The following is a 12,302-nucleotide window of genomic DNA, read 5'->3' on the forward strand; positions in this document are numbered from 1 at the left end:
TTAAAACTGAGGAAACGTTTCGCTTTATTTATTAATGATTATGCTATCGCGCGACAAAATTATTTCCAAGAACGCTGTATTCAGTAGAATAGAAAAGGAGTGGATATACACAAAAATTTGAAGAAGCAGAAAGGAAGGAGGATTGATTACAGTGTACGTATAGTAAAATGTCGCAGTTTGCCGTATAATAAGAAAACGCTTTGGCAGTAGAACAATTAAAAATTTGCGAAAAGTAACATATATACACTGAAAAAAAATATTAAATTAATAAATATGTATTTCAATACTGCCTAATAAATCATTCATTTGAAATAAATAAATATTTATCCGTTTTGAAAGGGAGATATATTTTCTTATTTATTATTATTTTTATTAATTCCAAATAAATGATTTATTATGCAGTATTGAAATAAATATTTATTCCAATTCAATAAATTTGTTTTCAGTGTATGTATATATATATAATACCAGGGTGCGTGAGACACATTTTAGTACATTATCACATGATTAAATCTCGACAATTAAGGTGGTCGTTTTTATACATATATGTATCTGCACATATTTTATATATATATATATATATATATATATATGTATATAAAATATTCGCAGACATGCGCCGTATATATTATTCCATCAATTTGAAATGACAAAAGGTTGAAGATTACACATGTTCCTTATATAATATCATTTTAGTTTATTGATTAACTTAACGTTTAAGAGAGCACAATGTGTGTGTATATATATATATATATATATATATATATGTATATTATAATAATTATATATATATATATAACGCAACACACGCACCAATTATAAAAGAGCCATAAAAGTAATAAAACAATAACGAATTAAATAACACGTGTGTATACATATTTTATATATAATATATATATATATATATATATATAATCGCGCATATACCTGCAAAAAATACTACATTATTTTTCAATCAAGTTTAATTAATAACGCGCACGCATATAATAGCAGACATCTTCCGGATCTTCCACAAATTTGTAGGAGAGAATGTAATTATTTTCCTTTCCAATATTGATATTACAATTTCCAGATCTTATTATTAATTTTCAATTATTAAATATTAAAATACATAAAACATTGTTAAATTGGAAATTTGATTAAATATATATAACGAAGGATTTTGTTCAATTTGGCGCAATTAATAAATAAATATCCATGAAAGTATTTTATTATGATATATTCCATTTGGTAGATTACAATCGTTCTATTATGCAGAACTGATTAACTCTTGCACGAGGCATCAGGAAATATAACATATGTTATAATCTTTCTGCAAATTTTATTTTATAATTTAGTTATTTTCATTCGCATTGCGAGCCTCTTGTTAGAATAGTAATGCTAAAAGGATACACAATAAAATAATGAACAACCATATTATTTATTAAGCGAAACGATGTGGACGGATCGACAATTTTTTTGGAACGATCAAATTATTATTATAATTATAATTTTATTGTTGCGTTTTTAAATTAAGATAATTAATTAAATAGGCGATATATTTATAGAAAGAAGTTTCAATAAATATTAATAATTTCTCGACTAAATGCTAATTTAAAAATCGTCACTCTTTAATACATAATTTATTCTTCATTAAAAAATTAAAATCTAATTGTGGTTTACATAATAATAATAGCACAATACATCATTTGGATAAAAAAGATCAATTTCTTGAAAAAGAGATGTATATCATATAGTATACATTTTTTAAATTATATTGGCAAAAATAATTAAATGACAGAAAACAAGCTATTGTTTAATATAAAGATTGATGTTTCTATAAATATAAAAATTAAAGAAAAAAAATGAAAAAATCGTTTCCCCGAAACACATCTACAACATAGAAATTTCGATTAATTTTTCTCGCTCAATATATTACAAATCTTTTCATATCTATTCTTCTTATAAAAAACCAAAAAAAAAATACAATATAAAGAACAAAAGGGTATACGATCTCTTATCATTCCAAGACGATGGATAAACACATGGTACATTTACGTATATATATATATGTATATCAGAGGTTGCACTGTGTCGGAATTCCGGTCTGCCTTTCTCGGGAGGGAGAAATAGATTTGACCTTATAACTTACGATTCGAAATTGGGGCCAAAGGGTCAAGGCACGAAGCGGAAAGGCGGAGAGAGAGAGAGAGAGAGAGAGAGAGAAAGAGAGAGAGAGTGAAGTGTCGCGCCATGACCCCTCGATCTGATATCCCCTTTTCGGGTTGTTCGCTAACACACACAAGTTCCCTCGGATTTTGCCCTCGGTCCAGGCCCTACTTTGGACCGTAATTGACATCTGGAGGGAATATTACACTTTTTTCTTCTTTATATACCAAAATATTATCTACCATCTGATAAAAGTGATTTTCTCTGTTGATATGTATATATATATGATTCGCTATATATATGTATATATATAATATATATATGCAGTATATTATATACATATATGTATATATATCTTTAAATTCGCTTATTAATTAGAAGATATGTCTCAATTATTTTCTATTAGAAGATACGCTTAATGATAAGTAGATATGTCATCATATTACTTCATCTCTCGACGGTTCTTCTCTCGAGGTACAAAGATAAAAGCCTCGTCAGACTCGCATATACGTCCGCCATTTCTCGATTGTCACGAATATTACAATTTTTACATGTGTATATATATATAAATTTATAACTCGTATATAAGTACGATGTTAATTTACTCTCTCTTCGAAGTGAAAGAAAAGCGCTACCTCGAGAGAATCCGCATTTCTCCTTATACTTTTTATTATATAATATATTTTTTTTAATATAATATCATTTTCATTGATATGTATGTGTACTGATATGTATCGTGTTGCCGTAATGAAAATATCAATAATAATAATTATATATATATATATATATATATATATATATATATATATATAATCTTTTCTCCTATATAGTGAGTAAAATACGCGTCATACCCTGAAAGAATACGCGACGCGATGCTCCATATTATTTATCCTTTTGTACCCATATTTTCTCGAAACGCGCACATACACACATTCGACATTACCGTGTGTGTGTGTGTGTGTGTATTTTTTTCTTTATTGTATAAGTGCGTGTGTATGTGTCCCAGGTAGCAAGCTGACGTCATTAAACGTCAAAATGACGTCATTTTGACGTCGCTGACGTCGTTTTTGACGTCGCTGACGTCATTTTGACGTCAGCTTGCTACCTGGGTGTTATACTTTGCGTTATACCTTTAATACGCACCGAGAAAAATCAAGAGCACCCAAAAGACGATATATATTTTCACTCGCGTCTCCATTTCTCGTCTTACACTCGAATCTGTGCCATATATATTGATCAAGGCATTGAAGACTTCACCCATCAAATGCGCAGCGAAAAATACAAAGAGTATCTCGGTACGGACATTTATATATGTGTGTATATCTATTGCTACATTTTTATTTCTTTTTTCTTTTTAAATGTATGTATGCTCAAATACGTTTGCAGAGAGTTGTGTCGCGAAACTTATATTCGCGAATAGGAGCGATTTTTTGCGGTAATATACATAAAGCTGCAAGCTTAAAAAATATACACGTGAAGGAGAGAACATCAATTTCAAATCAGTATACTGTTCCAGCAGTAAATCGTCTAAATTCGAATAAAAGCTATATACATATATATATATATATATATATATATATATATATATATATATATATCGTCTCTCAATACACGCTACTACTCTATAAATATATATATATATATATATATATATATAACGTAAATATATATACTCTATAAATAAATGTAACAAAAAATTCACAGCATTGGTTCGTTCGGTTGCGTTAGAAAGATATAACGAGAAAATAACAAGAATGTTATTGCGGTTTTTCTTTTTTTTTTCACGCAGAAGCAATTGTAAGAATATATAAATGCGACTTCTCACCCGCCCTCGCCTCTAAATCCGCCATATCAGTTCGATAGTTGTGCAACTTTCAGAAAAACAAAGTTATTTTTGGAGCAAGCTATCATACAATTGCATTCTATAAGGATCAGTGTTTAGTGCTCTCTAAATAAAATGATATAGATGAAATTTTGGCGTCATCTTATCTTTATATAGATAATAAAAATATGTATTATCTGTATCTTGGATGAATAAGTGTTATCTTTAATAAATTATCTAGAATAATGTTCAGATAATTTGGTTTAGAGTCACAGCACATAAAAATACTTAAATAAATATTTTAATTATAAATTTTATAAATATTTATAGTATTTATAAAAACTTATAACTAAAAATGTAAATATATTTTTATATCCCTTTTATAATTTACATTTTTTTTATAACTGTGTTTACATAAGCGGTCTTAAAAATAATATCATCTGGAAATTATCTATATTGATGAATCGCCATATAATTTTATCTTTCATCTATATATTGTATATATATATATATATATATATATATATATATATTTAAAACAAAATCATCTTTGTCTTATCTAAGCTATGAATTTACATATTTTCATCTCATCTTTTATCTAGTTAATTTTTAAATGATCTAAGCACAACACTGATAAGGATTATATTCCGTTAAAAATTCAATTCCCGGAGAAGTAATGAAATTTTCATTAAAAAGCACTTTGCCGTGCTCGAGCGCGATTACTTTTCCCGATCACGAGTTTCCGCTTACAAAGTTTCTTCTTCCTGAAACTTGGAGGTAGCAATCTCCTGGTGACGGCTTATTAAGTTTCAGAAGATTGGATAATAAATAGTATTAAGTTTAGACGAATATATAAACTCCTTCCTCTAATGCACCGATATTTGAAACCGTTAATTGAAAGAAAATTTACACCCGTTGATTCGTGTGCTACTTTAAATAATTGAAATGCACAACTGTCGAACGATTGCATCGACCGCGAACGATTGTCGTTCATCACTTCTGTAAGACGACGTATGTAGCAGTACTGAATAAGATAAAGGTCGAATAAAATCGGGACACACGTATGCGCATCGGGGTGAGAGTGTCCTGTTTATAGTGTAGTAGTTGCAAGATACACGAGAGGAAGCTCAATATTTTAGAAATAGGTCGACTGAAAGCTCATATTATTTGTTCACATGAAGAGAGATTGCGTTTTGACACGCAACTAAGGAACATTAGAAGAGGATTTTTGCCGAAACATTCGCGATTTTATTGCGTAATATTATTTAGAATTAATAATGTAAAAAAAAGCTACAAAATAAAATAATAAAAATGGACTGCATATATCAATTTAGCAATTTTAGATGTTTTCAATTTAAAATTAAAAAAAATATCTAATAATATACATTAATATAATAATAAATAATATAATAATTATATTATATTTTATATAATTATTATATTATATAATATAATAATCTAATATAATTATTAGAGAGAGATTATAACCCAAGTAATAACAAACTGACGTCATTAAATGTCAAACCGACGTCCTTTGACGTCTAGTGACGTCATTTGACGTTCAATGACGCATGCTTGCTACCTTGGAAGCTAACTAAGTCATTAGCCGCATCTCCCGATAATAACTGCATTTTCCCTAAACAGACTGGCTAGAAATCTCCATGATCATCTCGGTGCTCGATGATTGCGTTAAAGCGAGAACGGAAGAGGATTCGCGAGAGAAAAGGAGGAAAGAAGAGGAAAGCGAAGATCTACGTGTCCCGGGCGCGAGAAAGAAGTCGCGACGAAAGAAAGAGGGAGAGTCCGCGAAACTTAGAAAGAGAGAGTCCGCGAAAAGAAGAATGAGACTTAGGCTTTGTCAAACAAAGGGTCTGCTGATGCGACACGACGACGGCGACCTGTCGTCGGTGACTGCGACGTTGACGGGTGCCGTTCAATCCAGGAAGCCCGTTTTAACGAGCTTCTCGAGGAAGAACTTGACGTCGCCCAGCTCGGAGTCCTTGATACCGATCGACTTCAACATACCCAGGTCGCCGTTCTCCACCGCCATGAAGACCGAGCGCAGGTGCTCCAGATCTGAGCGCATCAGGTGCAACGCCGCGCCGAAGTCCTCGATCGTCTGCGATTCTGAATGGAACCAGACACCAGGATGTAAACAAAAATGCCAAAGTCGCGAGAGGATCGGATCAAAAATTCAAAGGTAAAATATAATGGTGAGATAAGAAGAAACCTTTTGCTGGACGAGAACCTAGGTAGCAAACTGACGTCATTTTGACGTTTCATGACGTTAATTTGCTACCTGGGAATGTTCTTGTGTAATCCTGAGTTAGTAAAAAATTGCACAATTTCTTTAATGTTTCTTATTGCATCAACAATGTCTTCTTTAAGTAATTTTAATATCTTCTTAAAGTTTATTTTAATTATTAATATACGTATATTTTAATAAATAAATATGCTCTTAATATGTGTCTTTATATTTTAATTCGTCTTTAAAAAATGGAAGACAGGTTTATATAACAGTAAAAGTACTTGGATACCCGAAGCAATTTTAAGTGTTCAAAATGTGTATCGGAGTTTTTCTACGCAGGAAACAAAATATAAAGAATCTTTGTACTCGTAAAAAACCTAAAATATACCGGGAAAACTGCTTGATGTCCGGATAAATATAATATATAATAGAAAATATATAATATTATAATAAAATATAATATATATTATAATATATTATATATCTATAATATATATATATATATATATATATATATATAATATATATGTTATAATATAGTATATATATATATATATAATATAATAAAATATATATACATATATATATATAATATATTATAATATATTATATATCTTATATAAAGTATATTATATAAGATTTTATTGCTACCCTCTTTATAATAAACTGAAGGGATCATTGATTATCTTATTTGCATTTTGCGCACGGGCTCTCCTTGCATTGCAAAATTCCTAGTATCCTTATTTCGCATTTCATCTTAATTTAATTTAACAGAAACTTACCGGACAGCGCAATGGCCACTTTTTCCACGCCACCGAGAGGTTTCAGCGTATCCCGCGCTTTGGTACCGAACAGCTTTTCCAAATAATTGGGTCCATGGCTCGCCAGCAAAGACTGCAGAAAACTCGCAGTTTCCTCTACGGGTGGTCGTTTGGCTGCAAAACAGGAGGAGAAAAAGCGAGTCGTAAAATAAAATAAAATAGTGCATAGAGAGTCATTACACAGCGTCGTTTTTCTCTCCCTTTCTCACATAAATATGATTATGTGTATAATATTAAATAATTAATAAAAAATAAAATAAAATGTATAATATAAATTTAATATTTATATAATAAAATACAATTTTTTAATTAATATAATTTTCTCTTCCCATATTTCTCTGAAAAAAAAGAGAGAGAGATAAGGAAGCAACTATATCTCGATTAATCGATATTTTAGAACAATCCATAAAAGAGAGATAAAACCAGACGCAACCGTAACAGAGAATACCTCCCTCTCCCTCACTCTGGTTATGATCTTCGGTGCAGTTGCACAGTACGTCATCGGGTACATCCGATATTGTTTTTGCAAAACGTTAATGTTGTTTACAACATGATGTAATACATCCAGATTAAATTGCGTACTAATTACTCGATACACGTGAATGAGAGAGAAATTTATATTAAAAATACATATAAAATATAAAAGGGATGTAAAATACACATATATACAAAATTTATCCAAAATATGTATAAAATATAAAAATATAGAGAAAGGATATAAAATACAAATATAAAAAATATATCAAAAATACATATTAAATATAATATAAAAAAAGGATATAATATATATATATATATATATATATAATATTGTATATCAAAAATACATATAAAATATAAAAATACTGAAAAAAGGATATAAAATACACATATATAAAAATATATCAAAAAATACATAAAAATATAAAATAAGAAAAGAAAAATCGATCTCACATATTGTGAGTACAAATGAATTCATTGACTGTGTCTAATAATAAAACGCAGAGTTAAATCGAAGAGATTCAACTCCGCTAATTGTAAGTGTAATTCAATTAGATTATGAATCTCTCATTACCCTCTTAATTGCGCGCTGCTTCCATTAAATTAATTGTCTCGCTCACCTGCGGTACACAATCTCGAGTCCTCATCGTATCCGTCCTGACAGTCGGGTGCCCCGTCGCACAGATATTGTATCGAGATGCAGATACCGTCGCCCGGGCACTTGAACGGTTCATACGGGTGGCAAGCATCTGAAAAGATGTATAAAGATGTCTGAGTTGACCTGAATAAAGGATGAAAAATGTGACGTATACAGAAAAAAAGGAATCCTTGATTCAAGTATATTTTTATTCTTGACCGCTATTTGATTGATTTAAGCATAGAATGCTCTTTGTAATCACAAATTTTCATTTGTCTTAATAATAAATAAGTTTGTGTAAAGTACATTTTATCCTTAAGATATATTCTTGTTTTAAAAATCGCATATGATAAAAACAAACTTAGTCACATTTGAACTAAGAATTATTATATATACTTGAAAATACCGCTTATATCCGATGCTCACTTGTCCTTGCAATATTTATAAGTAAATTTCAGCTTCAAACAAGAATATTTTGCACTTTGTTTTAAGGATAAATTATCCTTTATCCAAAATTATTTATATTTGGCGCTATTATAAGGATAAAATATACTTGAATCAAGGCATATTTGCATTCTTTCAAAGATACTGTTTTTTCTGTGTAAATATGCGCATTTTTCCCGAGAGAGAAAATGCGAAACGAAATTAGCTCTTTTATCAATGAACAGATAGCTGGGGGTGTCAGCAGCAACTTTAAATGTCAAAAATGTGTGATAAAAATTTATCTCTTTTATTTGGAATTTATTATTTTTCCTTTGTAAATTTATTTATTAATTAATTTATTTATTAAATTTATTTATTAAATTATATTTTTTTTGTTTCAAATATATATAATAGTTTCTCTAGATTAAAAACAGGATTTTTCGCAAAGCTAAACTTCTCGGAAATTTTTCACGATCATTTAATAAAATTTTATTGTTACCTTAACTCTTCTGTCAGTGAACAGATATCCTTTAAATATCAAAAAGGGAGCTTTTCTTTGCTCGAAATAAAAAAGAGCATTCAAAAAAATCCCCTAAAATATAACAAAAAAAATGTTGAATGCCCATTAAGCTATTTTTTGGAATTTATTTTTTGTCTTTTGTAAAATTTATTGATTTATATTTTTTTTGTTTCAAATAGTTTCTCTCAATTAAAAACAGGATTTTTCGCAAAGCTAAACTTCTCAAAGATTATTCGCAATTATTTAATAAAATTTTATTGTTATCCTAAATCTTCTGTCAGTGAACGGATATCCTTCAAATATCAAAAAGGGAGCTTTTTTCGACTCGAAATAAAAATTACAAAAAACATTTAGAAAATATATAACAAAAAAAATGTTAAATGCCCATAAAGCTATCTTTTATTTGGAATTTATTTCTTTTTCTTTGTAAATTTATTTATTAGTTTATATTTTTTAGTAAACAATCTTTTATTATTAGCCAATGTGATCAATTAAAACTTACAACCTTGATTTATATTTTTTGTTTCAAATAATAATAATCTTTCTCGATTAAAAACAGAATTTTTCGCAAAACTAAGCTTCTCGGAGATTATTCGCAATTATACATATATTTAATAAAATTTTATTATTACCCTAAATCTTCTGTAAGTGAACAAATACCCTTTAAATATCAAAAACAGAACTTTTCTTTGCTCGAAACAAATTACAAAGAATCTTTGCATTCGGAAAATCCCCTAGCTTAAAGTCCCAAATAGCAAGCATCATCATTCTGACGTCATTAGATGTCAAAATCACATTTTGACGTTTAATGGCGTCAATTTTTTATTTGGGATTCTTTTTCCTGTCATTAAATGTCATTAAATGACATCTAATGTCAAAATGACAATTTGACGTTTAATGACGTCAGTTTGCTACTCAAAATGTTTGATGCCCATAAAATTACTATGTATTTATAGATTGATAGCAAGGTGAAACATTATGCACTGACAGGAAGTTTAAAGTGCATATATATATTATACACACGCGGTGGTTTAATTACCTTCCGGAAGTGAAAGTTCAAAAGGGGCGCGACATGTGTTCATTTCGGTGATTCGCGGGATGATTAAATTATGACGATAAAGCCAGGGATCTCTAAAGCGGAATTAAACGCGAATTATGCGCCAGCACGAGAAGCTTTTGCATTAATTGAAGAAACGCACGCAACCGCATTTTCGACTCACGCGACAGCTGTTGTGCTCCATTACCGGTGCACAATATTTAATGATATTTTAAAAAAGAATCATTTAACCCTTTTCTGTTAATGAGCGAAGCAATTTTTTAAAAATATGTCGGAACTTTTCTAGGAAATAAGACACAACGAAATTTTGTTATTGAATATTCGGTGAAAATATTCCTGAAATGTTACATTATGGTATAAGAAAGAATATTCGATGCCCAGCAGCTGTTTTTTTATAAAACATTACAGAGCAAAAATGTATGGTTAATATTCATATTATTGAATAATATATAAAAAATTGCGTACTGACAAAAAGGATTTACATTATATAGAATAAATATTATTGTATCCCCAAGGAGTTTGCAGTGAGATGTACAATGAAAAATTAGTTCTATTTTTACGTACATAAAAAATTAACAAAATAAAGGAAAAAATTAATATAATATATATAATAGAAAAATACTAAAAAACAAAAACCGAATAATTAAATTATTACTAACATAATTAAATACAAAAAAAGCAAAAATACAAGAAATACAAAGAGTTCGTAGCAAAACAGAAAGGTTAATTCCGACATATTTCTCTCTGTTTATTCGAAAAGAGAAAATGGTTGAAGAAAATGTGGAGTTTCGAATTTTACGGAAACTTTTGAAAAATGTAAACTGTCGAGTGTCTTCCGGCATTTCAAAAATAAAGTGTCTCTCAAAGTTTTTGCCCCGAAGAATTCTTCTATCTCTCCGTGCGGAGGTCAACATAAATGCGGATGTAATATATAAAAGATCCAGCGAAAGTCCTGAAAAGAGAGCTTTCATCTCTAATAGTCTCAGGAGGAAATATTCTGTATAATGTTTTACGTGAGATCTCTCTCTCTCTCTCTCTCTCTCTCTCTCTCTCTCTCTCTCTCTCTCTCTCTCTCTCTCTCTCTCTCTCTCTCTCTCTATAAATATATTCTATTCAAAGATGCAAAATATCGTACCATTTAACCTTTGGCAGCCGTACATTTCTTTCAATTGATCCTTTATTTTTATTTCGAGCGGCTGTCTCTATTATTGTATGTCGGACAAAAGAAAATATTTCGCCATCTCTCTCCGGATTTGCGGCACTAATAAAATAATGAAAGCATAAACATAATTTGCGTCACCCCGTCGCCAGCGGTCGTTTCGATCGATCGATTGTGTAATATTGTGCCACACATCCGCGATATATATATATATATATATATATATGTATATATATATATATATACACATAATCGCCTACGCGTTTGTTTCACGCACTTCAATTATACACAATTTACAAATACGAGCACGATGTGACGTCATATTCGCAAAGCCCCTGCGGTCAATTCTGACCGCGTATGTTCGACTAATTCGATTTTCTCTTCGGCGTATAAAAAAAAGAGAAACGAGATATTCCATCAACTTTATTAAATTACTCCGCGAGAATATTTCTCTTCCTCAAATGTTTACACAAAACGCCCACGTTTAATCAATGAGAGAAGACCTTTGTTGGCGAAATTAATCGCAAAATTTACCGCAATTAAATCGTCAAGGATTTTTGCGGAATTGAAGACCTGATTGATATTAAAAGACGTGTGATTGTTAAATTTCGTGATTTTTTCTGCATTTGTGTTGATTGGAAAATTTGTGTTTTCTTGTTAAAAATGGACCCTGTTAAAATTTGTGTTAAATATTTAACACATTCATGTGTTAATTTAACATATTGTGTTAATTAAATTTTTAATTATTAAAACAGCTAAAAAAGGATGAAAAAGTAACTATGCAAAGTAAATATGCATCTATTTTTAATTTTACAAAATAAATGTTCTGTTTTATAAGAGACAAGATTTATCTGCTAAAATTTACAGAAGAAAATGTTGATTTTTTATTTTATAATTATAAGTGGGAATGTAAAATCTAAAATTAACATTTTTACATTAAAACTATGTTTAATTTCACACGAAATTTATTTGAAATTACTTGAAGTT

General features: G+C 29.6%; 1 protein-coding gene across 1 annotated transcript in view; it reads right to left on the minus strand.

Moving 5' to 3' along the window:
- LOC114944611 (IDLSRF-like peptide) overlaps positions 1–12,302 on the minus strand; it is a 19,438-nt gene continuing 7,136 nt past the window's right edge. The window contains exons 6-8 of the mRNA XM_029320604.2: positions 8,140–8,268; positions 7,001–7,153; positions 1–6,097 (exon numbers count right to left, since the gene is read on the minus strand). Coding sequence (XP_029176437.1) covers positions 5,904–6,097; positions 7,001–7,153; positions 8,140–8,268 — 476 coding nt within the window. The 3' untranslated portion in view covers positions 1–5,903. The remainder of the gene's footprint in view (positions 6,098–7,000; positions 7,154–8,139; positions 8,269–12,302) is intronic.

The sequence above is a fragment of the Nylanderia fulva genome, unplaced genomic scaffold, assembly GCF_048542155.1.
Source record: "Nylanderia fulva isolate GAGA-0341 unplaced genomic scaffold, ASM4854215v1 Scaffold39, whole genome shotgun sequence".
Taxonomy (NCBI): Eukaryota; Metazoa; Arthropoda; class Insecta; order Hymenoptera; family Formicidae; genus Nylanderia; species Nylanderia fulva.